Source organism: Dryobates pubescens, chromosome 23 (genome assembly GCF_014839835.1).
Source record: "Dryobates pubescens isolate bDryPub1 chromosome 23, bDryPub1.pri, whole genome shotgun sequence".
NCBI lineage: Eukaryota > Metazoa > Chordata > Aves > Piciformes > Picidae > Dryobates > Dryobates pubescens.
Genome location: NC_071634.1, coordinates 8,448,039 through 8,475,746, shown reverse-complemented (window position 1 = coordinate 8,475,746; position 27,708 = coordinate 8,448,039). Strand labels below are relative to the sequence as shown.

General features: G+C 45.5%; 1 protein-coding gene across 1 annotated transcript; it reads right to left on the bottom strand.

Moving 5' to 3' along the window:
- Positions 1–392: 392 nt before the first annotated feature.
- NELFA (negative elongation factor complex member A) lies at positions 393–21,693 on the bottom strand. The gene is made up of 11 exons (XM_009904217.2): positions 20,993–21,693; positions 14,292–14,463; positions 12,542–12,703; positions 11,582–11,671; positions 9,760–9,890; positions 9,421–9,490; positions 8,520–8,608; positions 7,920–8,031; positions 4,672–4,928; positions 3,519–3,618; positions 393–2,059 (listed from the first exon to the last, which is right to left on the bottom strand). The coding sequence occupies exons 1-11, from the start codon at positions 21,242–21,244 to the stop codon at positions 1,875–1,877; spliced, it is 1,620 nt and encodes a 539-aa protein (XP_009902519.1). The 5' UTR covers positions 21,245–21,693; the 3' UTR covers positions 393–1,874.
- Positions 21,694–27,708: the final 6,015 nt, after the last annotated feature.

Genomic DNA, 27,708 nt, shown 5'->3' with positions numbered 1-27,708 from the left:
TGATTTTTAACTGTTTAAAGCAAAAAATGGCAACCACTCAATTGCCACTGCTTCTGAAACAGGCTAATTGTGTTAGAGGAGAGTCCCCAGTGTGACAGTTACAAGTAACTTCCACACTACTACATGCATAGCACACTGTGATGGTAGCAGGAACCATCCAGTAACTTGCCCACTACAGGAGCTAAAACATTCCATACATTTGCTTCAATAAAGTTAAGAAACCTATGCTTTTGGTCACATCTTCCATGGGATACAGATTTCCTCAGTATTTATTCTTGGCCTGTCCTGTTGGATCATTTAAGAACAAAAAACCAAACACAAAACAAACAACTAAAAATACAATGTCATAAAAACTTCCCCAGAACACAAGACTACTCTGTCATTACCCTAAACATCTTGGTTAGTCCCAAGTGTTCTTTGGGGATTTGGTCTGCTCTCTTTTCAAAACAAAAGGAAAGCCTCACTTTGTCCTATGACTTCCACTTCACCTCCAGTCAGCCCAAGGCACCTCCCCAGCACCAACCAGCCATTGGACTACTCATCTTGGGGTTTCTGCCTTCTAAGCACAGTTCCCAACCAAGCACAGCTCCATGTGAGTCCAGCTGCTGAAGTCTCCTTCAAATGATGACTCCAAGTCTGCAAAGGATGAGTCCTGACCTATGTACAAAGCCCTCCCAAGAACTGCAAGCTTTAATTGTGCTAGTAAAGCTAGCTCATATGAGTGGTGTGCACACAGTTAAAGATGAAAGAGTGCTTCTACAAGGAGTAAAGGCACACTGATATGCCAGTGTAACTGTGGCCACAGGATTACACTGGTATAACCACACTGGTGAGAACCACAGCTACAGTCAGTCACAACTCTTTGGATCAGGGCTTGGCAAACACATTACAGCTGCTCAACCAGACAGAAATGAACACTGCCTCAAGACAACAAAACCTTCCCAGTCATTTATGTTCAGATGTGTGTCACTCAACCATTTCTAGAGCCACTCTAGAACGAAGCTGCAACTGGTCTTGAGATGTAATAGCTTGACTTCCTCCCTGCTGAAGTTATGCTGTTCCAAGGGCTTGCTATGCAGGAGCCATAGATCAGCTTGTACTCTAAGACTTTTATGGCAAAGAGCCAAAGCTTCCTGGCAGTGACAAGCCACCTCTATCTTTCCCTCCCCCCCACTCTGATATGCTGTTTTGGGTTTTGTTTTTTCTCTTCACAAAGTTATGATACTCAAGTTTCTCTTAATTAATGCCAAATACAGATTAGCTCATGCTGGGCATGGACACCCACAAGGCAGCCAGTAAAGAAAGTTGCTTAGTCTCACCCTATGACCCAGGCATCAACAAGCTAAACATACAGTGGGCACCATTAGACACTGAATATTCCCACCTGCAATAGTTACACTGCAGCTGAATTAAAATAACCAAGCACTGTCCCATGGAGCTTTTGAATGTCCATCCTCACAACAGAACCCATGTCCCAAATGAAATATATTTATGCTCAAAACCTGTGCTCTTGCTCAATGGGAAACCAGGATTGACAGCAGTATCCTCTCTTCTGGTACTCAGAAGTAAACTGCTCCTGTCTGCAACCTTTCTCTTGGGATCTCCTTTGCTGGCATCTTGAACTGTAGGAAAGCAAAATCACATCAGCAGCTGTCCCCACTAAGCTCACCCTTCCCCTCTCTCAAGATTAAAAACCAAGCAAGTTTGCCACCATCTTCTGTTTACCAAGCCCACTTAAGGTTGAAGAGCCACAACTTTTTACTCTGGAGGGTAGTAAGAAATGTACAAAATGGCATTCATGTGTACAGCTGACATGTTCTATGAGCTGGTTGACTCTAAGCTTGATTTGGTCCAGTCTGCTGCTGCTGCATCTCTTAGGAAACATTAGTGATAGGTTTGTACTTCTTGAATCTGGTCCATTCCCCAGTAGCATAGTTCATTTCAAAGACAGTATCAACCAACATGGTGGTGCTGCCAGTGCCATCTGCCTTTGGTAAGTCTTCTGTATGCTCACTGAGTTTGATTTGGATGATGTCACCTTGCTCTTGGCAAGGATTCTCTGTGAAAACAAGCACAGGAACAAGTTATACACTTCAGTGCTGTATTAGAAACGGTGAAGAGCACTTGGAGACGCCAATGCTGAACAAAACACCCTTACACACAACAAACCACCCCAAAACTGAGCCAGTCTGCGTGGCAAGCAGCCACACAAAGATCTTTCCCCTCCAAACAGCACAGACTGACATAACAAAACCAGGACCCAAGGCCAAAGTAACTGGAAGAGAAACAGAAGGGGCAGTAAAGCATGCCAGTGCCACTCCTGCCTGCCTCAGGAGTCAGAAGAGAAGCTTAACTTGAAATGGGAGTTGGTAAACTTCAGCTACCAGGGTTATTTTGCCTGGGATACCTTTGGTCATGAAAAGCTTCATTCAGCAATCTCCAGCTGTTCTGGAAGCCCAAGCAGTTTTGTATTCCAAAAAGCTGTCCATGTAGATATTCAAGCACACCCACCTCTAGCAATGTGAAGCAGTATTTAGTACTAAAAGCACCACCATTGATGCAAGATAGACAAAACTTTCTTGGAGCCCAGGGATCAGAGTAACTCTATCCTGCTCATCTTCAGTGTTCAGCTGCATTTAGGCTCCAGCCCTCCAGTGGTAAGAGCCTTCAAATACCAAATTAGAAACCAGAGCTAGTGCAAATGATAGAGTTCACTTAAGGTCTCTTAAGCTCCTTCTCATCTTACCTCTGATAATCTTTCAAGTAAAACAGCCTTGTTCTACCAGGGCCAACAGAGGACAGGATCTAGCTGTGAGGCAGCTTCTTTCCTGTGATTCACAGCCCCTGTGGTTACCTGCAGTCTGAGACTACAGTCACTCCACTTCCAATGCTAATGACTTAGAAAGGAGGCTTGTACCTCCACCTACCAAAGAACTTACATTCATTGGTCTTTTAGATAGACTACCAGTACCTAACCAGACTGTTCACTGCTCTGACTGGCTGCCTTTTACTCTCAGCCCTCAAGTCCTGCTATTACAGGTGTTTAGTTATGCATAGAATGTTTAGCAGATGCTCTGATGGATTTAGAGTGAATATTAGGAAGAAATACTTTACAGAGAAGGTGGTGTGACACTGGACCAGGTTACCCAGGGAGGTTGTGGATGCCCCCTCCCTTGAAGTGTTGAAGGCCAGGATGGATGAGGCTTTGAACAACCTGGTCCAGTGAAAGGTGTCCCTACCCATGACAGGGGGGCTGAACTAGATGACCTTTAAGGTCCCTTCCAACCCAGACCATTCTAGGACTCTATGACTGGTTTTACTTATTGGAAACAGACCCTGAAGACCCACTTCCAGATAGAAGTACAGTCCACAAAACTGGGTACAATCCTGAAGAAAGAAAGACTCCAGGACAGAGCAAAGCTACACCAAGCCTTGCATTCACGTGCATATTCAGAAATGCTAGGCTGTCATTCATGTTTGGTTATACAAAAGCAAGCTAAATTAGTTCCAACACATGCCTCTGGATCCAGCCATGAATCCAAGGATAAGAGCCTTCTCTGGCCTTGTCACTTTGTTTGCAGTCTTGAACATCTCCTGTGCAGCATACATTTGCTCCCTCTGCAATAGAAGAGCAAACAGGAGTTCCAGTGGAGAAAACATGGCTAGCAGTCACTACATCAATACCCACATACAAGCATGAAAGAGCAAGGTGCAAATTAGTAGGCCTACAAGGGGGAAAAAAAGCTTAACCTCAAGGCTTTTCCTCTAATGGTTGCACCTAACAGTGGTTCTGAAGCTGGGGAAAATAAAGGACTCCTACCTTAACATGTGTTTAACTATTGAAAGAGATTTAATGTTTACATTACTAATTTGTGTTATGACATTAGAAAAAACACACTCTGCTGATTCCCCTATGTGACAGCTTTAGGGGGGAGAATTGAACTTTCTCAGTACCACACTCTACAATCCAAACCCAGCTTGCAAGGAATTTGTTTTGCCTTCAGTAAACAAAGGAGGGATACTGAAAAAGTCACCCAGTTTCTCCAGGTTCAAATCTTGCAAGCCAGGCTTAGAGATATGCTCAAAATCTTCCAAGCAGGTGCATCTTGGAGTTACTTGCTTGGCTTCAAGAATGCACCTAGTATCTATCAACACAGCAGCAATAGGAAGCTGGAGATTCCTAATTGCTGTTGAGTTTAGCTTCTTCCCCACTTTCAGGCTTTGAAAGACATGAAATGGCAGGGTGAGGGATCAAGAAATAAAAGGCTTTTGCCTTAGAATAACCTATTTATATCTTTTCCAGCACAGCAATGACAGCATCCTTAAATTACAGGCAACTTCAGTTATCTGCAGTTTGCTGGGCAACAGCCTTTCTCCCAGAATTCTTTGTAGGTAATGCAAGATTTCACACACCAAAGAGCAGTAAAGGCATTTCACTGGACATTAACAGCACAACTAAAAATGTTGTGATTAACACTAAGACAGCAAGGCTAACTCACAAAACATTTTCATTATCTTTGGTTATGAAAAAAACCCCCCAAAAAACCCAGCCTCAGCCATTCTGTGACTCACAGGCCAGGAACTGCCAAGAGAGTACATGAGATCAGCAATAAGTACTGACATTTTCCATTCTGCATCAAAAGGAATCAAAAAGAACCTGGTTTTACTTACTGTGAGAGAGAGGCTTTTCTTGGGTGGTGGCTGTTGCTGAGGTTGGGGGGCTGCTTGTGGTGCTTGTGCCGCAGGGGAGATGGCAGGAGGGGTGGTAGGTGTTAGGGGTGAGGTAGGTGTAGTTGCAGGTGGATTAGAGTTACTATTGTACATGGGTGTTCTCTGTTTGAACTGTGCAGGGAGAGCGGTGGTGGCATTTGGAGCTGCAGGCTCTTCGGTCTGCCTGTTAGCCTGCAAGGCCTCTCGTGCAGAGCCAGCTACAAGAACACAAACCAGGCCAATTAGACACACTGCAATCCCCCAGCAGGCAGAGGCATCACCAGGGGCCTTTAGAGAACACGACAGAACAGATCACTCCGCTGCAGCACCAGGACTCAATGTGCCATCCACTACCTATAGAGAGCTAATGCTCCTTCCACCCAATTAGCTTGAGCAGGAATCAGCCAACTAAGAGATTAGCTGTCCGTGTCGGACTGCACCCGATTTGATGTTCAATGGATAGCACATCTCTTGCTTTGAGCCTGCTTCCTAGGGGGTTCAGCTTACATTGTTGTAACAACTGTATGCTGGCCTTAGCAGGATTAGAAATCACAGAATCACCCAATTGCTTTGCTTGAAAAAGCCCTTTAAGATCATCCAGTCCAACCATTCTCTAGCTCTACCAAGCCTGGTGCTCCACCGCGGCCCTCGACACTGTATCTCTGCCTCTCTGGAACACCTCCAGGGATGGGGATTCAGCCACCTCCCTGGGCAGCCTGCTCCAGTTTGAGAACCCTTTCACAGAAGAAGTTTCTTCTAAAGTCCAACCTAAACCTCCCCTATTGCACCTTGAGGCCATTTCCTCTCATCCCATCTCTTGTTACTAGGGAGAAGAGACCAACCCCCCACCTCACTCCATTCTCCTTTGGGGGAATTGTAGAGCCAGGTAGTGTCCCTCAGCCTCCTCTCATTAGGGAGAAGAAACCAACCAGGAGGTGGGCCTCACTCCAGCCTTCTTCCAGGCTGTACAGATTATTGCTGTACTGTCAGAAAAAAGCCAACACCATAAAATAATTCATCATTTTTTACCCAATGCAGCCCAGCTTCCAAGGAAAATGGAAATTAAGTCTCAGCCAGTAACAAATACTGAACATACACAAACGCTTAACCAGCTGACAGCATTAGATGCAGTCTCCACAATTCACTCAGACACTGACTGCTGAGAGGGTTAAAACCTGAGGGCTGACAAGTCCTGACTCAAAGTTGACTCATTCACCTGTACTTAGAGAGCTGCCATCCCAAACCTAGCTGCAAGGTAGAGGTTACAGACAGGATCCAGCTACTGTGATTTCCTAAGTTACACCTGTCTGGACAACAGTAATTACCTAGTGCACACTCAGGCCACTTCCATTCTCGGGCAGCTCTTAGGCACAGCTGCTTAAACACCTTTCATGCCTCTCCTGAGGTTTAAGCAAAGGTTTCATGTTGTGTGCACAGCAGACTGAGGCAGATACAGACCTGAGCTACACTGGTGCCTCTCAGGTGAGGTTTTAGAGAATGAAATGTCTACCACTCCCCAGCTAGGCACAGAGACAGCAATATAGCTGTTATCCAGCAAGATATGGAACAGGACAATGCACACTTGAGAGGATCAGTTACCCAATTTCATACAAATCTCTTCAGGTTTATTCCTGGTCTTCTCATGTCAGAATAATTGACTTGCATAAAGTAAGAAGTCTTAACCACCACCTCAGATTACACCAGGCCAGATCTGTGGATCACAGAATCATAAGGTTGGAAAAGACCTCCAAGATCATCAAATCCAACCTTCTACTCAGCACCTCCATGACCACTAGACATCTTGTGTGCATCTTCCATCAAGGAAAGAGTTTTTATTATAGAAAAGGAATATAAAACTGACTCCCCATGCACCAAAGAGACAGAAAAGGGAGAAGACAGAACTTTAAACCAGGCTTTTCCTGCTGCTGCATACACCACCAAGGCTCTGGAAAATGATACTAGCTGCTGACAACAGCGATGTGCTCTTGGCTGCAGGCCTTCTTGGAGATGCCAATTTTCTGCCAGAGAAAAATTTGCATGGATCTTCAGCTAGATTCTGAACTACTTCAGGGCTGACTGATCAGGTTTTGCATGTGTGTTTTGGTACAGTGACCAACATGACAGTTCACAAGGACAAACACTGCAGCACCCAGCTGCAGCAAGCAGGAGTCAAAATAATGCACTCAACTGAAACGTTGACTGCAGCTAACTACAAGGTCTGGTGATGAAGCCTGGTTGGGCACATCTGGTAGTGCAAACTGACACAGTCCTGAGCTGAAGCAGAGAAAGAAAAGCAAACCCAAGTGTGGTAAAATAAAGGGTACCAATAAAGGGTTTTTACAAATGCTGGGTTTCACTGCAGGCAATTTGCTGGAATTGAAAATAATGCAGCACTTGTCAAAACATGCAGGAGCTCAGCTATTATCTATCAGACTGTTAGAACAAGATAAAAGGCAAAAGGATGGCTTGATCCCAGCCTGTGTGAAAGCTAATATGTACTTGTCTCCAGAAATGTAGCTGACTCCTGAAAGCCACTGTTTTGCAAGTGCATGCAGATGAATTTGTGTATGGAACATCAGGTGCATTACTGTTGGCTCATCAGGGATCTTCTGTGACAGAGTAAGGAAAAACCAAATTGCTTCACTTGCTTGACTTAACCAGCAGGCTTTTGAAGGCTTAAAAACAAAAAGCTTTGTTTTCTAATACCTTAACAGGATCTGAAGTAGGCTACAGTAGAGTTGGATAGGGACTTTGTACAAAGGTATGGAGTGACAGGATTAGGGGTAATGGCTTCAAACTGGAAAAGGCTGGATTGAGAGGAGACATGAAGAAGAAATTCTTCCTCAGGAAAGTGGTGAGGCACTGAACAGGTTGCCCAAAGAACCTGTGGAGGCTCCAAGCCTGGCAGTGTTCAAGGCCAGGTTGGATGAGGCCTTGAGCAAGCTGCTCTAGCAGAAGGTGTCACTTCCCATGGCAGGGGGATGGAACTAGATGATCCTGAAGGTATCTTCCAACCCAAACCATACTAGGATTCTATGATCAGGTTAAATAACACATCTGGCTACCCCAAACCCTAGGGCTGGGTCCTGCAATGGATTTTTCTACTGCTACAGTTACACTGCACTGGGGTTGAGGGACAGTAGTTAGACAGGAGAACTGCAGAGAGTTGGAGGTATTATGTCCCAAAGCAATAAAACAAACCCTTTTACCTGGCTGTGTTTCAGAGCTGGGGATATAGGAGGAAGATGGCACCACGCTGGGGGTTGCAGGTAAGTAGCTTGTAGAAGGTAGTGCAGGCTCATTGTTCAAGGGGCCAAGTTTCTGGAACAAAGCAGAAACAGAGCATGGATTCCTGTGCTGTTGCTGCATTTTAAACAGTTTCAACATTACTTCTGACATGGTATTCCTTTTGGAACTGAATGATGGACTCCCCTGTGAGAGCAGCTTCACCATTTCAACTCTAATTCCCAATACAAACTTCAGACATTAGTCTTACCCTAGGACAGTAAAAGCAGCCTTCATTTTTCCTAATTCAGATAAAAATTGCCTCCAAAGGCACAGTCTGAGCCAAGGAAAAATACTTTATGGAGAAGGTACTTCTGCAAAGAGTCACAGAAGCACACAATTTTTCATCTGGAAGAGCCCAGCAGTTTGCCCTGCACTGTAAGGGCATCACTAAAGCCTGTCCCTCATGAGAGAGGTCATCCAGGAACAAGCCAATGAAAATGCCACACGTGGTATTCAACTGGAGACAACCTTGCACACAATGTGGTATATGTGAGGGTGGTGTGGGGGTTGTGTGGCTTTACCTGTGTAGACACCAGGCCAGCAGCATAATCTGGGGTAGCATTTTCTACTACTGTTTCTTCTTTGGCTTGCTTTTCCACAACTTCTGTATCTATTGCATAAAAACAGAAGTCAGCTCAAGGAAGTCTTCTGAAATACTGAATTGAATGTAATTTCAAACAGAGATTATAGAACTGCAGTTCCCAGTCTGCTACAGCAAGCTTTAAGAGGGGCATGCTGGTAGATGCACTGTATCTTCATACCCAGTTTTATTATCCACCCCCAGCACCAACTGACCCACAGTGCATATCCACCAAGGTACAGTAAAGCTGAGTCAGTTAGGCAGAACTGACTAACTTTGTGATATTGGAAAGCATCAAAATCCAGCTGCAGTTACAGTTTTGTTCTGTGATGGTATTTTTGGTGACAAACAAAAAGGTTGTTTCAGGGCAAATAACCTGATATGCTGAAGTGGAGCACTGCACTCACTCCACAGCAGTCTGTCAGCCACAATCTGTGAGCACTATGTATTTTTTTCCCCAACCTTAGTTTCAATTAATCTTACTTGGCCACAGAGCCAGCAGAAATAAGGCTACCAAAACATCTCAGAACAATTCCAGTCCTGAAACCACCCCACCTACATGCTGCCCAAAGCACAGCTGCCTAGTGCCACCTTCTCATGCAATCTGAATTGAATTATAACCTACACACAGCAGGAACAATGAAAACTAAACCAAACCAATTAAAAATCCTCCCTTAAAGCAATTTGGGGCTGGGCTTTCCACACCATTACCTCCTCCCCCACCTTTTAATAGGTTTAGCTGAAGAGAAGTTTCCATAAATGGAGAAATAAAATGGGGCTCCAAATCCAGATCCTAGCTGCAGGTAAATGAATAGCCTTTGCAGGCAGCATGTACTACCAACCTAAAGTCTTTCTTCTTCTCTTTGCTTCACGGCCAGCACCAACCATATCCAGCTCAGAGATGTCTAGAAGCTAAAAAACCAAATCAATAAACAATTTAATGATGATCAGTGATCTGAACAAGGGGGGTGAGGGCACCCTCAGCAAGCTCTTTTCCAACTAAAATGATTCCACAACCATTTTCAAGTTTAATGTAGTTGGCCTCTAAGTGTTGCCCTTAGGTTTTTTTTTCCCCTCTTTAATATATTGATACTTTATTCAAACCATCATCAGAAACTCCCTTTAGATCAGGGAGAGGAACTGAGCAGGAAGAAAAAGAGAGTAAGGAAGAGTGCAGGTACCTTGACTCCTCTCTCTTTGCGCAGAGTTGTTCTTGAGGGAGGAATAGGAGTTCTGTTTCCAGAAGGACTGAACACACTTGGTGCTGAAGTACTCCTGAAGGGAGCTTGTTTTGGTATTCCTTTGAGTGGTGCTTAGGGAAGATCAGAAAAGGCAACAGCTGTGATATTTGTCTTTTGTAAGCAATTAAATGTTAGTAAAGAGTTCTTCAGCTTCGCACTCATCCCAGTACCCCTTTAACTCCAGGAGTTTCTAACTTGGAACTGCCTGTAATACACCAAATGCAATCCTTCAAGTTCAAAGAGCCACTCTGGCAACACTGAGTTACTTGGTGAAACTATTTAATCAGAGACTTAGCCAAGCTTCTGCAGAGCTAAGGGCTCATCACCTGCTATTTCACACAAGGGTGTGAAACTCTGGGGTCTGCACAAGGGGCAGGACCAAACTTGGGTCTACACAGCAAACAAAACCTGCCCTCTCAGTTCTCAGCAGACACAGAGAAGCTGTTTCCCAACTTTACACTGTTACCCTTCCACCTCATGCTTAATCTAAGTGCTGAAAACAGCATTCTTTCATCAACTGCTAAATCAGGGGAACATACATATTTATCTATACCTATCAGGTCACTGAACTTCATGACAGATACAATTTGAAGATTTAAATGAGAGACTCAGAAGTTCTCCCTCCAGAGGGTAGTGATGAACTCAAACAGGTTGCACAGAGAAGTTGTGGAGACTCCAAGCCTGGCAAGGTTCAAGGCCTGGTTGGATGAGGCCTTGAGCAAGCTGCTCTAGTAGGAGGTGTCACTGCCTGTGGCAATGGGTTTGGAAATAGATCTTGAAGGTCCCTTCCAACCCAAACCTTTCTAGGATTTTATGCTGCACTGAAAAATGCTCCCCATAAGACAACCCTCTCTGACCAATGCAATTACATCCCAGCAGAGTAAATCCCAGTGGGTCCCACAACCTGCATTTCTAGAGGCAAAGTCTAAAATCCACTTTATTAGTTCAAAGGCTAAAAATAATGCCAAGAACTAATGGTCAGTTTCTATTCTGGGCCAATTTTCAGTTCAAATTACAGCTACACTCCTGCTGTACATTTCCTTCATGAACACATGGCACAACTTCAGTGCTCAAAACCACATCTTTAATAGCATCAGCACAAAGTGCTTCATAGAACTCACCCAGGTTTCACACCTCAGCATTGTATTGGTGCCCAAAAATGTCATGCCTGTGCAGTGATTTCAAGTAACCAACTTTGACCCCCCTCTTCCTCCTAGCCAAAAGCTTACTTGAACAACTCAAGCATTTCAAAAGCTTCAAACAGCTGATATCTATTAACACAGGGCTGAAGAGCAATTATACAGCTTTGTTGCATCCATTTAACATAAGGCACTCTACAGCCTTGGCTGCAGAGAGCACACTGTCCCCTCTTCTTCCTCCACACAACTACATAAACAGGATATTTTCAGGCTACTTCACAGCATTTTGGAAAGCACAGCAGACTGCTGTGATCTGCTCTGCTCCCTTTTGGAGCAACATGGCTTAGTCAGGAGTTATTCCTGGAGTGATGCAAATTATTTCTTACCAAAGCCTACAGCAGATCTAGCTGTGTACAGCTTTGAGGCAGAGCAGCCATACTTGCCATTTAAGACAAAACCCACACTCTTCTGACATGTCAAACATTTACATATCAGGAGAGAGAGGCAGAAATCCTTTGCTTCAAAGAGAATTAAACTTAAGTGAAAAATTAGACAGCAATTTTATTCCTCATCAAGGCTGCTGATGAGATTTTCTTCCCAGAAGTGAAGGAGGTGAGCCATACTTGTTGTATCTATCTTCTTGACCAGTCCCCTGCCTTTGGCATGGAAAGGCACTCCTGCAGTCTTCTTGAGCTGCTGTGCAGTTTCTGTTGCTAAAAAGGGGGGGGAAAAGGAGCTTAGTTATTACAGAACCTGTGCTTAGAAAATACAACACACTGCTTCTAGAAAAAAGAGTTATTAATACATAAAGATTTGTTTTCATTAAACCCAAGGCAAGCAATATTTGGAGAAATGCAAAAAAACCCAGTAACTATGCAACTGACAAGATGGTCTGAGCTAGCAGGAATTATCAGAGCAGACAACTCAAAGATTGAAATACTTAAAGTTCTTTTTAACACCATCAAAGGTTCCAAATCTTGCATCTAATCAGAGTAGCTGCTCAAGTGACAACACACAAAGCAGCAAGCTGCTGCACCAGAACAGCAGGTACAGCAAAACTAGCTCCAGATCACTTCATTCAGGTGGCTACCAATAGATACATGCACATGGATGCTGCCTTCTGTCAGCAGAAGCTCTCATGGGTCTACAAAGCCATCCTGAGCACAGGAAAGAATTTGCAGCTCTTGCTCCCTGGTGCAAAAACATTGTAAAATAAAACCAGGTTCTCCTATCAGTTTTGTTTCAGGAGCTTGAACCAAAGCTGCCCTTTGGCTCTTCACAACAGACTGTTAAGCCTACAAGAGGATGCATCTATGCTTCAAAGAGGCTACAACTCTTTCTGTAGGCTTTGAAATCTGAAGAGCATTTACATCAACATGAGCATTTTGAAGTCATCATGGCTGGAATGACTTGGACCTGTTCTTCCACAGGTTATCAGTCTATCAAAGGAAAAGAAACAATAAAATCAGAGGTCTAACAGAAAAATTTAATGTAATTCTCTAGCATGGGGATAAAGCCTGTAAGACAAATGGTGAAAAGAAAACACCTATTTAATCTTATCAACTGGTTGGAATAGTACTTACACTTCTGCAAGAGTTCAGCTCTCAGAGTGGCACTTTTAGGTTTCCTCTTCAGCTGGAAGTGTTTCACTGGGGGAGTAAGTGGCCCAGCCAGTGTTGTCAAGGCATTTTTGTTTAAATATTGGCATTCCAACGGCAACATAGCTGAGGTTTCACATTCACTTACTGCATGAAGAGTTAACACAGTACACAGGGGTGTTAGCACCTCATTACACAACATTTTACTACTAGACTGTACAGCTAGGGGTGAATTTTAGATTCCTTCTTTGCACACTGAGTAACTTAGTTGTAATTATCACTCAGCATATAACCAGTTATTAGGATGTTTGTTTTTCACATCAGCTTCCTAACAGCTGCCATGTTAGATACACCTAGCCAAATTATAGGCATCTTAAACATGCTGCTATTGTCAGGAAGAAAAGGAAAGAATTATTGAATTCTCAGATTCCTTAAAAATTACTTAAAAAGGAGAAGTACTCCAAAAAAGTCCAAACCAAACCAAATTATCACTTGTTTTGTCTTCTCACTATAAAGGCTTCTGCTTCCAACTTGCTTCCTTACTGGTCTGCTGCAATTCCAGCTCCAAGACCATGCCTGTCCCTTGTTGCCCAAGGGCTTTTTCTAGGCACTGTGGTAAATCAAATCCACTGAAGTAAGAGTGGATTTGCATCACCATTTACTCCAATGTTTGAAAGCAGCAACTGTGCAAGTGCCTGAGCCAATATATTCAGCTGCCAGGCAATCTCCAGCTAACGGACAGCAGCAGCATAACTCTTGCTATCAGCCTCCCCCTCAACACCTCATTTCCTCCAGAAAAAGACCTGGGAGTGTTGGTCAACAGCCAGCTAAAGGAGCCAGTATGTGCCCAGGTGGCCAAGAAGGCCAACAGCATCCTGGCCCGGATCAGCAACAGCATGGCCAGCAGGGTCACAGAAGTGATTGTAGCACTGGTGGGGCTCCACCATGAGAAGCAAGGTGGGGTTGCCCTCTTCTCCCACGTGGCAAGTGATAGGACTAGAGGAAATGGCTTGAAGTTGTGCCAAGGAAGGTTTAAGTTGGATATTAGGAAAAGAAATGTTTTCCCTGAAAGTGTTGTCAAGCCTTGGAAGAGACTCCCTAGGGAGGTGGCTGAGTCACATTCCTGGAGATACTTAAAAGTAACAGATGTGGTGCTGAGGATGTGGTTTAGCAGTAGGCTTGGTAGTGATGGCACAGAGTTGAACTCAATCTTAAAGGCCTTTTCCAGCCTAAACAATTCTGTGGTTCCCTCCCTAGAGGAGGACACCCAGCAGAGATGCACCCCACCTGCCCAAGAGAATGGTGGTGCTCCCACACAAGCACTGCAGAATCAGCCTTCTCTGGTACTACACATCCCAAACAAAGCAACCTGAAACCTCTGAACTCAACTAGGTTCCATCAAATCAGTTCTCAGCCACCAGTGCACATACAGCCCAGCCACTAACAAACCCACATTCACTTAGGTGCTGCCCTTCAACACACACTCAGGGTTAACTTCACCTGACATTTAAGTTCTGATGATGTGTGAAAAGATCACTTAAGAAGTTAGCATTCCTCAAAGAGCACAGGTCCCAAGCCAGTAGCATGTCAGGTCATGAACTGTTAAGAGACAAGACATACTGCTTGTCCTGATACCAATAAGAGAGCAGCACTGCCTGGGCAACAAGAAGCTATTTCTGAAACAAGGCACCGCACTTTGGCAATTCCCCCTCCCCCCCCATCACCAAAGGCTTACCTTTTTCTCTAAGCTCTCCTAAAATATCTTGAACATTGGGATTCTGCTCTTCAAGATCAAGGTTAAGGGAGCCAGTATCTGGAAAGGATTTTAAAATATCAGCTACCATTAAGACCCAGGGGTCTGAATCCAAGGTAGCGAGCTGGATAATTTCAGTCAGTGCCCCTTTCATCTAACAAAAAAAGAGAAAGAAAATCAGCCAATTGGAAACAGTTTGAAGCAGGTCACAGGTGCTTTTATTTTACTTTAAAAAAGACACTAGCATAAACATGCACAATGTTTTACTACTGGGGAGGGGAAGAGGGAGATTGCTTCACCACAGTTACACATTAACTCAACTAAGTAAAGAAAGAGCCAAGATAGGCTTTTCCCCCCCACCACATTGCTTTCAATCAATCCAAGCCAGGTTTGTTTCCAGCTTTTGGCAGCTGGAAGCTTTGTTTAGCAATGAACATTTCTGCTACAATTAAAGACCAGATCCATAAGTCATTGTCTCCTCATACTCTTACACTTGTGCTCCCAGTCTACCCACACCTGGCATTGAGGAAGAATATACAACTAGAATACAAGTTATTCACAACAGGGATCTAAAAGAAGCTGTGCCCCTTTCTGGGCAACAGACTACATCTGCATCACATCAACAGAAACCAACTCCTCCCAATTCTACTTCAGCTTGGACCATAACAAGCATTTCAAGCTAATCAAAACTGTATTGTCTGACAAAACCCACGTGTTACAGAAGCAGACCCAGCCCTCTGAAATGCCAGCAACATAATTCTGTCATCTAGCCAAAGTTTCTACAGTCAGGAAAGCTATCTTTCTGTAAGGCTCTACCTTGGAAATGGAGCAATAATGTACAAGATTAATGAAAAAAAAGATAATTTCATGATCACAGTAATTTTAATTCCTGAGCATGCCTGTTGGCCCTAGAAAAGAAATAAAAGTTAAGGTGACTAAGGTCAGGGGTTTAGAGTGAATCTCTTCAATTACTTGTCTTACTGCTTTTACAGGTAAGCTTAAAGCACCCAAATAAAGACTGAACACTTCCTTTTTTCCCCCCTAAGTAAACTTTCAGGTAAGCATTAAAGCTGCAGAGAATGAAGCCCTTCCAGAATTACAGTGTGTCTATCAAGCCACAAGACAGAACAGTAACACTGCCTATTTAGACATACTGTATCCGGATGCTATTAACGTTGAAACATTTACAAGTACAAGCAAAGACTTGAATTTTGATTCTTCACAACCCATGATGGCATACAGAGCTTAGAGCCTCTGTTGCTGAACACAGGGAGACAAGCAAGAGATGATTCTTCACCTTCATGCTGCATTTCACAGAATCCTAGAACAGTTTAGGTTGGAAGGAACCTCCAAGATCACCTAAATCCAAGCTCCCTGCCCAACTTGCTCAAGGCCTCATCCAACCTGCCTTTGGACACACTGCCAGGCTTGGAGCCTCCACAGCTTCACTGGATGACCTGTTCTAGTGCCTCACCACCCTCATGGGGAAGAATCTCCTCCCAATGTCTTCAAATGTCAATTTAAGTGTGTTCCAAGTTTGCTGTTGAAAAATATCATTTGTGGGTTTAGAATGCAAGAGATGCAACCCAAAGTAACACAGAATCCCAGTTACAGGGTGTTTGTTTTTCCCCCCTGTTACTTTACAGGGCACAGCCATCATCTCAAGCTCTTTAATTGTACAGGATTGTAACACTGGGTCACAAAGAGTCCCATCAGCATCTTATTAAGCATGAATGTCAAGATCTGATGCAACATGCTCTGGCATTTCTCTCATCCAAAACTTCAGGATCTTAAGGATTTTTCTCAGCCTGCTGGCACACAATGAAGAAAAAACCACACAAACCATCAGGCATGACTGAAAACACCTAACAAGAAAAGATCAGGCAGGATGGAAAAAAGCCTGGGAGCAGAGACAAAGGGAGATGAATGATGGCTGTGCAGGAAGAATACACTAACAGCACTGTGGGAAGGGGTAGAAAGGAAATGCCACTAGAAAAAACACACAGTGATATTTCCAAGATGACTTCTTGCACAGGATTCCCATTAATTTAGACACAATATAAAGCAAATTAATACATGCCTACCCCTTTAGACCTTTCCATCAACAGTTGGCTAAAAGCCAGTCAAGTTTAACTCTGAGGGGCCACAGAGAATGAGCTATTGAGTAGGTATCTTTAATATCATAGAGCATTTTCATTAAGCTAAAAGCACTGGATGGAAAGCACTGCATGAATATTTATGGGATACAAAACTAGGGTGGATCAAGTATCACTTCTGTGCATGTTTTGTTTTTTAATCATGAAAAAAGTAGAAGCAGCCAGGAGTAGAATAAAATACACACTGTCACAGCACAGAATAATTACATGCAGGCCAGAGATGCTCAGCAACCTGCCTGCTCTGAGCACAGGGGGAAAGGCCCCCTACTCCTCTGCACTGCAACTCCCACTTGCAGGGACTCCTGAGTCACAGAAGCAAGAAGAATCAGGCTTGACTTTCACACTCATGTAGCTACTTTGACAGGCTCTGCTGGGATGGGGATTTTCCCCTTCAGACAATTCATAAGGCACAGAAGCACACCATCCTCATTCCAGACTTGGTTGGAACATTCACAGCCTAACCCTGAACAAAGAAATGTTGGCACAAAGGGAATTTGGACTTGTCACTGTGAATCAGGTGAACAGGACTACAACAACAAATAAATCAACAGATGTAACTTAATCATCTTGAGGAAGAGGATTCTACCCCTCTGCTGAGACACTGCCTGAAGTCCTGTGCTCAACTGTGGAGAGCCCAGAACAAGGACATGGAGCTGTTGGAGCAAGTCCAGAGGGGACCATGAAGATGAGCTCTGCTATGAGGACAGGCTGAGAGAGTTGGGGTTGGTCACCCTGGAAAAGAGAAGGCTCCAAGGAGATAGCTCTTAAAGCAGCCTTCCAAGATTTGAAGTGGGCTAAAGGAGAGATGGAGAGGATGGATGAGGGGTAATGGCTTCAAACTAGAAGAAGCTGGATTGAGATGAGACATGAGAAGGAAACTCTTTGCCATGAGAGCGGGGAGGCACTGGAAGAGTTTGCCCATAGGAGCTGTGGAGGCTTCAGGCTTGGCAGTGTCCAAAGGCAGGCTGGATGGGGCCTTGAGCAAGCTGGGCTGGTAGGTGTCCCTGCCCATGGCAGGAGAGTTGGAACTGGATGATCTTCAAGGCTCCTTCCAACCCAAACCATTCTTGAATTCTATGAACTGTTCTGCCCAGCTCATAATTGAAGCTGGCCAGCACTACACTGAGCATCATTTCAAGCAAGCACAATTATCCAGAAAGGATTTAGCAGGTGACAAGCTGGGGGGCTGGGAGATTCAAGAACCAGCAGCTTCTGCCCAAAGAATTCCAGCGGAAAAGGCTATTCCTGATAACTGCCTACGGAACCTTCTAAAGGAAAGTGGGAGCCAATTACTCTCATTAGTCAGCAAGAACAAATGAGCAGCAATTTGGTTCACAGCATGATAAAAAATTAGCTTTATTACCTAGCCCACACAAGTATTATGAGGATTAAGTCACTTACAGATATATGGTTCTAGTGTTGAATGAAAACATGATGAAAATTGAAGGCTATTACATTTGAGACAAAACCCACTTAAGTAAAGGACTGAGCTTTGAAGAGAGCTCATTGAAGCTTCCTTCACTTGTCTAGACTGAAGCTTTCCCAGAGATTGAGGGGACCAGCAGCAAATTAAACTCTAAGCCAAGCACTATCACAGTTTTCTTGATTCCTACATAACTTTTTACTAGATGTCTGCTCCCAAATGGTTTCCATGTGGTTCTGCATCTCAGTGCATATCAGCTAATACACAAAAAAGGGATGGGGGGTGGTGGGGTAATATTCAAGAGGAAATAACTCAGTCAAATGTTATCTAGAGAGGGGAATATCATTACAGTACCAAAACTAACATCTCCTGCATCTGCTACTGAGAATTCCAAAGCTTTACAGAGCTGCTGCAATCTATTTTCTGATACTATTAAGTTCCCCAATGCCAGCTCAGTGCTTCTCACAAGCGATCAATACAGACTGGCATGTGGCATGGAAAACAGAGGCCTTTCCAAAATGACTAAGGAAGTCCTTTCACAGTTGGGTTTAACCCTTTTTAGCCAAGTCAGTCATTTTCAAGCTACCAGTATAGGTTACTTGTGGATTTCCACAAGCACAAAGACACTCCACAATCCACAGAGGACACTGTAGAGGGGCACAAAGCACACATGCTGAGCACATATATACACACACACACACACTAGGTATCATATGTAAGGTACCCAGTGCCAGTTAAAATAGCCAAAATCTTGACAGCAAGTTACATAAATCTTCACAAATTCAACCCACTTCAGTAAACTCACCACAAATGATGAGTATCCCATTAAAAAAACAACAACAACATCTGCCAGCAATCTGGTTACAGCAGCTATTTTTACCCTCTATAGAAGGAAGTCTGTAATGGTAATAGCAGACCTGCTAGCAATGTTAAAGGTTTCTGCCTCATGAGGTTTTCATTTGCAGATTGTTGGGTTTTTTTTAAACCCTTCCTCTCCAAAGGAAAAAAAAAAAATATCAATTACACCCCCCTGAAATAATGTTACAGGTACTCTGCAATGGAAAAAAAAGTGAAAAGATGATACATCCCCAGCCCTCAATCAACTGTGCTTGCTGTGCAATGAAAAATGGAGCCTAACTGAATGCACAAATTCTGCCAAAGAAGTGGAAAAACCCCACAATTCTTTTTTTTTAAAGCAGTAACAAGAGCTGGTTTGTATCTGGAATACAACTGATCACTTTAAGGCCACAATGCAACTGACTTGCTCTTCCTTGATACACTTCGTCTCCACAGCTACATCAGCACAGACCAAGTTGCTGGCTACAATCCTCCTTCGACTCTGCTTTAAAAGTTTTTACCCACCCAGCAAATGCTCTTGCAGCATTTCCACAAATGATTTTGGCTGCCTTGGGTGGGCATAAGCAACATTTATGAAGGTCCCTAAGCTTTTTAAAGCTCTTTTCTATCTAAGCACATCACTCATTTCTTAGCTTTCACTACACAATGCAAGACTAATTTCTTCCAGGCTACTTGGATTTTCACACTACTGCAGAAGGGTTTTGCATACTCAGTTCACAGGAGCTTATGTACAGCTTCCCATCCCCCTTTCTGGCCTTGGCTGCCTGTCCAAAATACAGCTGCATTTGTCACAGACAAGACTGACAGCTTGTGCACAGGACAGGCACTGAACATGAATATTATGTTTTAAAGATTAAACATGCTGAACAAGATTTTTATCCCCCCCCCCCCCGCCCCGCAAAGTGACACCAATTTCAGGTGACAATGAACAACAACACAGATGCAGGTGGCAAGACAGCCACCAATAAACACTAAACTATTGCTTAAATGTGATGCTTCAGTTTAGAAGTAGACTGAGCACACAGTAATCCCAGTTGCATACCATCTCCCCACACCCTGCCTAGGATAGATGTGCATTAAGCCCAAGCAGCAGCTGTGTCCCAGCCAAGGGAGAGACTGCTGCAAGCACAGCTGAGGATACTCTATCCCAGAAGGTGAGGATTAACTATGCACTACCTCAGTGATTGTTACCAGGATCCAGTACCAGGCAAGGTGGTAGCAGGAAAGGAATTCCTCAAACCAGGCTGAAGAAATACCAACGTTTCCCAAACATTCTCCAGCTATTTCCCCAAATACCAGTAGCTGCCTGCTGGTAAGAATAAGCCAGCTGCAGATGAGCTATGGTCCAGGGCCAAGTGAATAAGCTTGCAGAGCCAGCTCAGACTCGAGCCAGCCAGCTTATTAGCCGGGGGTAGCACAACAAAGGAAAGAACTAGCTGTTCCCAGAACGGTAAAGAGAAGCAGGGGAGGGGGAAAAAAGGGTCAATTTTCCTCAGGCAAGACCTGACTGCAAGAAGGTGGGGGACAGCAGTGTTCAGTGCAGACCCCAGATCTTCCATTCCCAAAGTTTCAGCACTTGCTGCTGTCCTTCCTACAGCCGAGATGTTCGACTTGGGACACCTACACAGCTGCCAGTGTTATGGAAGGAGAGTGAAGGAAGCCTAACGCACGGGACTGCTGCTGAACGAACCCCTCTCTGTCCTAAGCCCAGACCAACCACCGCTTCAGAACAGCCCTCTTGCCCAAAGGCACTCAAACCGTAACAGCTACGGGTCCGTGGGAAGGCACAAGATAGCCTTTGGAAGCCTAGAGCCAGGGATACCCCGAGGAGGCGGCGCGGCAACCCATCCGCTCCGCTCCCTGCCTTATCAAGGGAAATCTGAGCGCTCTGGACCCAGTCCTCCGGGCTGGGCCTCAGCGGACCGCTCTGCCGGCCCAGGCTTTCCTCCCTCTGCCCGCCCAAGAATGGCTGCAGGGGGAAAGCGGGGCTGACGGCGGGGGCCAGCCTCACCATACATCTCCTGCCCTTGAGGAGCAGCCACTGCTGGGCTTCCCCCGGGCAGGGCGGCGTGAGGCCGCGCCGCGGGGTCTGCCCTCCCCACAGACTCCATGTGAAAAGGGCGGAGGGAGAGGTGGTGCCGGAGCTGCTCCTTCTCTACCCTCACGCCATCACAAACCGAACTCTCCCCCTCATACACAAGCACCGCGCTTCGGTTAAGCTTCCCGCGCAAGCTCCGAGCTCTCACCTCATCCACAGCCCGGCGGGGCAGGTGCAGCATCCCCAGGAGTAGCTTAAGCTTGACGGCCGAAGAAAGGCCGTGGAAACAGAGGCGGATGTTGTCGATCACCGAAGCCGTAAGCAGCGAGGCAATGCTCGGCGGCGCCCACAGCTCGTCTGTGGAGCCCAGTTTGTTGTGCAGCCACAGGCCAGTGTCGCTCTCCCGCATCGACGCCATCTTGGGAGCGGGGCGAAAAAAGAGGGGATTCTCCACGGGCATTTTATAAAGACACCTAAAGGGAGGAAGGGAGGGGGTGAGGACCCCTGCGGGTCGCCGTCTCTTTCGTCATCCAAAATGGCAGCACCCTATTGAAGCCGCCTAACAAAAGGCGGAGATTTTGCCGTAACCTAAAATGGCGGCGCCCGCGCGGCGAAAAATAGCGAGGCTCTTTTCATCTCTTGTTCAGAAGCAAAATGGCGCCCGCCATGGCTCTTCTTCCGTATTGCAAGATGGCGCCACATCACTAAATAAGCGCGTCTCTATCAACCCCGAGTCGTTGTTCCGTACGATTCACACTAATTTCTCCGCGGCTCTCCTAGGCAGAAAAAGGCCGAGAACCAGATGCGGGAGGCCGAGCCACGGCAGGGCCAGGCGGCACAGCTCGGTGGCAGGCCGGAGCCTGCCCCTCCCCTCGGCGGACGCAGGTCTCCCCCAGCCGACGGCTCCCACTTTCCCCTTCCTGCCCGGAAGCCGCTCACTCGCTGAAGGCGGGAGAGGGGCTGAGGGCCCCGCTGCCAGCCCGCCCTTCCGTTCCGCGCCTCAGTGGTCGGCGGAGCGCCGGGTCTGCTTCTCGAGATTTATAGCACGGTTTAAGTTGGAAGAGACCTTCAAGATCATCTAGTTCCAACCCTCCGCCATGGACAGGGACACCTTCCGCTAGCCCAGCTTGCTCAGGGTCCCATCCAACACGGCTTTGAGCACTTCCAGGGAGAGCGCCCACAACCTTTCTGGGTAACCTGTTCTAGTGTCTTACCACCCTCAATGAGAAGAATTCCGCCCACAGCCCCCGTGTCCCAGACACCCACAGACACACCAAGCCCCTACTAGCATCCTCTTAACTCTCTTCCCTCCTCGGCCTGCATTAAAAAGGCCTCCTTTTACCCCACCCATCACCATGGGGACTTTATTAGCGCTAATAATGCCTCCAAGTGCATCTACCTCTGTGATTTCCTCAAGTTCTTAGCCGTCCCGCCTACAACAGCTGAGGCAGCTTGCTTAAGTGGTGCTATGTGGTGAAGCCCCTGGTGGTGCTATGATTTTACATGAGGTTAGTGTTGTCCTCATTTTCCCCAGAGGCTTTAGTGCTGGGTACTCCAGAGGTGTAGGAGGCTACCTCAGTGTCTGTAACACTAGCAGCAGGCACTCAGAACCCGGGGGTTGGTTGGTGTGCATGCACTCATATTCCCTAGTGATTCAGCTCTTTGTTACTTAAATGTGAAAAGTGAATCAATTGCCTTAATCCCAGAAGACTCGAGAGTTTCTCAACTGTGGCATAAACAGTTCATTTCAGTGTCTTACTAACTGAAATCAAGGCACAGGAGCTGTAGGAGTGCAAATTCACCTCAAGGTTTTGAATGAAAATGTTTTCTGTGCAATGCTCTTCCTGTAAAGGAGGAGGTTTACAAACCAATTTCCTCTAAGAGAGCAGAGCAATTGTAGCTGAGATGCTTTATTTCCTCACTATAGCTTTGTGTGGAGTGTTATTCTTGTTCCCAACTTTTATTAATAGCCAAAATACTGAGTGTATGTTAGGAGGAAATTCTTCACAGAAAGAGAGACTGGCCACTGGAATGTGCTGCCCAGGGAGGTGGTGGAGTCACCATCACTGGAGGTGTTTAGGAAGAGACTGGATGGGGTGCTTGGTGCCATGGTTTAGTTAATAAGATGGTGTTGGATGATAGGTTGGACTCGATGATCTCAAAGCTCTCTTCCAACCTGGTCCATTCCATTCCTCTGTGCTGTGAACCTGCCTTTTGTCAGTGTGGAAGCCTTAGTGCAAAGGGTTTCCCTGTGAGCAAATTACCTATTAGTACAGTGGGATTTCCCCCCTCCCCCCAGCTAATCATTTAAAATCTGTGTGCCTGCATTTTGTTAGTACTATCAATGCACACTCAAATGTGATTTCAGACAAAACTTGTGTATACAGTCAGCTCATGGTTTAGAGCAGCTAAATAGGAGCTGAGAGAGACAGTTTGTCTAGCACCTAAATTGCTCTCTCCAGAATTTTACTTGACCTCTGTCTCTGCATGTTAGTTCAGTACACAGTTGTGGGAGAATTATTTATCCATAAGTAACTGTTTGTTAGTTTGTACAGGAAAGGGGGTGGGGGGAGAGTGAATAGGAGACTGGGATAAATGATTACTTTGAAAACAGACTTGGAAATGCATTAAAGGAAAATATTAAGTTGTAAAGGAATGGTATTAGTTTAGATGTATAATTAACACTGATGAGCTTTACTCTCAGTTAGTTATATCCAGCTGTTTAAAGTAGGCACCAGTAATGATAAGACAAAGGTACATGCTTAACTGTAGTGCAAAATTCCATCATGTTCCTTGAAACTGTTTCGTGGCAGGAGAGCAAGCTTTGGATTGCACCTGGAGTAGGGAGAATGCATGTTCCTGTACCTTACATAGACGCTCCAAGACTTGGGTCTAATTTTACTTAATCATAGAATCAACAAGGTTGGAAAAAACCTCAGAGATCACCAAGTCCAACCTGTCACCCAGCACTTCATGACTAACAAAACCATGGCTTCAAGTGTCACGTCCAGTCCCTTTTTGAACACCTCCAGGGACAGTGACTCCACCACCTCCCTGGGCAGTGCATTCCAATGGCCAATTACTCTTTCTGGGAAGAACTTTCTCCTCACCTCCAGTCTGAACCTCCCCTGGTGCAGCTTGAGACTGTGTCCTCTTGTTCTGGTGCTGGTTGCCTGGGAGAAGAGACCAACCCCCACCTGGCTACAACCTCCCTTCAGGTAGTTGTAGACAGCAATGAGGTCTCCCCTGAGCCTCCTCTTCTCCAGGCTAAGCAGCCCCAGCTCCCTCAGCCTCTCCTCACAGGGCTGTGCTCCAAACCCCTCCCCAGCTTTGTTGCCCTTCTCTGGACACCTTCCAGCATCTCAACATCTTTCCTAAACTGAGGGACCCAGAAATGGACACAGGACTCAAGGTGTGGCCTAATCAATACTGGGTACAAGGCACAATGACCTCCCTGCTCCTGCTGGCCACACTGTTCCTGATACAGGCCAGGATGCCATTGGCCTTCTTGGCCACCTGGGCACACTGCTGGCTCATGTTCAGCCTACTATCAACCAGTACCCCCAGGTCCCTTTCTATATATTACTTTTATTAAGCCATGCTCTTGAGGATTCCTAGCAAATCTTACCCTGCTCTCCCAAAGCCTCTCCTTTCTCTTTCACAACAGTAACACCAAGCAGCCTAACCAGTGCTGAGTCCAGGGGCAGAATGACCTCCCTGCTCTTGCTGGCATGGACTTTGTAGTGAGGAAGTTTTCTGAAAATAAAAATGGAGAAAAAAAACCCAAACAACCCCAAAGTGGCACAATTGTGACAAAATTCCCCAAACCTACTGATGAGGCATAGCTGAATGTTTCACCCTTAACTCTGCTATCTGCTGCTTTTGAAAATGCATGCTCCATGAGACTACAAAAAGACCTTGTGAAGGGAAACCAGCAATCTTCTCACCCTCAAAGGTGAGGAGAAAAGTGACCATCTCCTGTAGAGGTAAATCAGAGAACATGTGGTGGTTTGCACAGCTGCTTGTCTTCAGGCAGTAACTCACACAGAGAGCAAACCTGGTTCCATGAGGCGGCACAAGTGGGTTTTAAGCATCAGGCCTGAGAAATGCTCTACAAACTCCACAGTGGCAAGTGTGCAGCCTCACTCTCTCTGCCAGTTCACATGGACTGAATGTTTCTTGTGTGGGATTGGGTGCTGGCTTTCCCAGGCAGTGCCAAAGTGCACACTGATGGAAGAAGCTAACATGTTTTCTTTGCTCCTCTGCTTTCCTCAAGGCATCTATTTTTGGACACAAGTGCTGGAGCGCTGAGCTGCATGGCCATCTCATCTGGGCTGCTGTAAGTACTTCTGTGTTCTTATCTGAAGTGTGACTTGAAAAGGGAGCCAATTCTGTGATGGGGATCAGGAATAGAAGGGTTTCTTTTTTTTTGCATAGCCAATTTGGCTCCAGTCCTATCACCTGCAAATTTGTCCCTATCAGCTGTTAACTGAATGGGCCTGCAGATGCTGTGGGGATTAAGTGCTAGCTAGCTGTCAGAGCAAGCTTTTGTCCTGCCTAGTTACTAGTACCTTAATTGCTGTTTAAATATAACAAATCTTTGTTTATTGTTTAACCTTGGTTTTGTTTATCTGGATAAGTGATTTTCAGACTAATAGGGCAAAGAGAAAAGTGCTCATTTCTCAGGGGATTCCTGAAGCTGAGTTAACTGTCCAGATGTTTTCTCCTTTAAGTTGCACTCCATTACTCAAAGCTGGTTGAGCATCAAATTGTTGAGAAGAGTTGGAGCATGCTACAAGGTAGGCTGGGTGGAGACACTTTAGATTTATTTGCCCAGTTGTGACAGTATTCAAAACCCAAACAAAACCCCAACCAAACAAGCAAAAACACACACAAAAAACCCCAAACCAACCAAACAACAAAAACCCAAACAAAACCCCTCCAGACATAGGTAAAAATTCATGTCTTTGAATCAATTTTGTAACTCATTTAAGAGAGTGAGTCCTGCCAGTATGCTAAACATGAGCCAGCAGTGTGCCCAGGTGGCCAAGAAGGCCAATGGCATCCTGGCCTGTATCAGGAACAGTGTGGCCAGCAGGAGCAGGGAGGTCATTGTGCCCCTGTACACTGCACTGGTTAGGGCACACCTTGAGTCTTGTGTCCAGTTCTGGGCCCCCCAGTTTAGGAAAGATGTTGACTTGCTTGAACGTGTCAAGAGGAGGGCAATAAAGTTGGTGAGGGGTTTGGAACATAAGCCCTATGAGGAGAGGCTGAGGGAGCTGGGGTTGCTTAGCCTGGAGAAGAGGAGGCTCAGGGGAGACCCTCTTGCTGTCTACAACTACCTGAAGGGAGGTTGTAGCCAGGTGGGGGTTGGTCTCTTCTCCCAGGCAACCAGCACCAGAACAAGAGGACACAGTCTCAAGCTGCACCAGGGGAGGTTCAGGCTGGATGTTAGGAAGAAGCTCTTCACAGAAGGAGAGATTGGCGATTGGAATGTGCTGCCCAGGGAGGTGGTGGAGTCACCATCAGTGGAAGTGTTTAGGAAGAGACTGGATGGGGTGCTTGGTGCCATGGTTTAGTTGATTAGATGGTGTTGGATGATAGGTTGGACTTGATGATCTTTGAGGTCTCTTCCAACCTGGTCTATTCTATTCTATTCTATGCCAGGGGCCAGCCCAAGAAGGCAGACAAAGCAGCTGGTTGGGTATCACCATGGAATACCCCCTCCTACTGACCCCAACATTTCCATAAGGGTGGATAGCTGAGCTTTTCTGCAGCTTTAGTTCTCCTTGCATATTTGTATCTGGAATTCTAAACACTGCAGCTTTTTTTCGTGCATTTAATGTTTTCAGTGTGTCTCTGTACCAAAAGGAGGAGCTTAAATAGTTATGTGAAACACACAACTATGAATGCAGAGCTCAATTAGCTCCTCAATTACCTCTTAATAAGCAAGAGCACAATCCCTGGGAGCAGTACAAATACCATTAATCAGGCATAACAATGTGCCAAATTGAAAACCATTAGGGGGTTTAGAATCCCACTAGGACCTCAAAAGTGCTGCACTCAAATAAACTTGTTCTTTCAAAGTCATGTAGTTGTGGATGCCTGGTGCCTCAAATCATCTCTGCTTATGATGATATGACAGAGGCAGAGGCCTTGCTTTCCACATCAGGGGTTCAAGGGAATCTATTCATAGAATCACAGAATGGTTTGGGTTGGAAGGGACCTTAAACATCATCCTCCTGCTAGACCAGCTTGCTTATGGACTCATCTAGCCTGCCTTTGAACACTGCCAGGCTTGGAGCCTCCACAACTTCTCTGGGCCACCTGTTCCAGTGCCTCACCACCCTCCTGGGGAGCAATTTCTTCCTCATGTCTCATTTAAATCTAGCTTCTTGCAGTTTAAAGCCATTGCCTCTCATCCTGCCTTTCCATGCCTTTGTCAAACATGCCTCCCAGCTCTCCTGTAGCCTACCCATGGCTTTGGTCTGTAATGATGCTGAACATGTAGGGTAAATGGCTAAAAAACCCTGCCCTTGAAAGATGGGTAAAAAAAGTTTGAGGTGTGTGGAAGATGGATGCTGAGAGTGGGAGAAGGCATCATGGTTGCCAAGAGGCTTAGGGGAATTTACAGGTAGGAAAAGGGGTCAGATTGACCTCTGGAAGGATGTGTCTTAGTGTTTCCCACCACTGACCCAGACTGCTAATGGCACATCCTGACCTGTGGAACGTTACAGGATACCCTCCACCCTGAGGGGTTAAGCATGCCACTGCATGGCAAATCAGTGCACCACTTCTCTCCTTAAAAAGAGCAAGATAAAATCAGTTCTGCTCTTCCTTTTCCTGATGGGTGATGTAGCTAAACTCCCTAAAGAAGTGGGGTTGTTTTGCCTCGAAATTCCTGCCAACCTTCTTGTCAGTCTT

Excerpts from the sequence above, each read along its gene's own strand:
- NELFA (XM_009904217.2), bottom strand. The coding sequence starts at position 21,244 with ATGCCCGTGGAGAATCCCCTCTTTTTTCGCCCCGCTCCCAAGATGGCG. Across the intron at positions 9,891-11,581 it reads CAAGAAGATAGATACAACAA|CACCACTCAAAGGAATACCA; the intron begins GTATGGCTCACC and ends ATCTTCCCTAAG. Across the intron at positions 8,032-8,519 it reads CTGGCCTGGTGTCTACACAG|AAACTTGGCCCCTTGAACAA; the intron begins GTAAAGCCACAC and ends GCTTTGTTCCAG.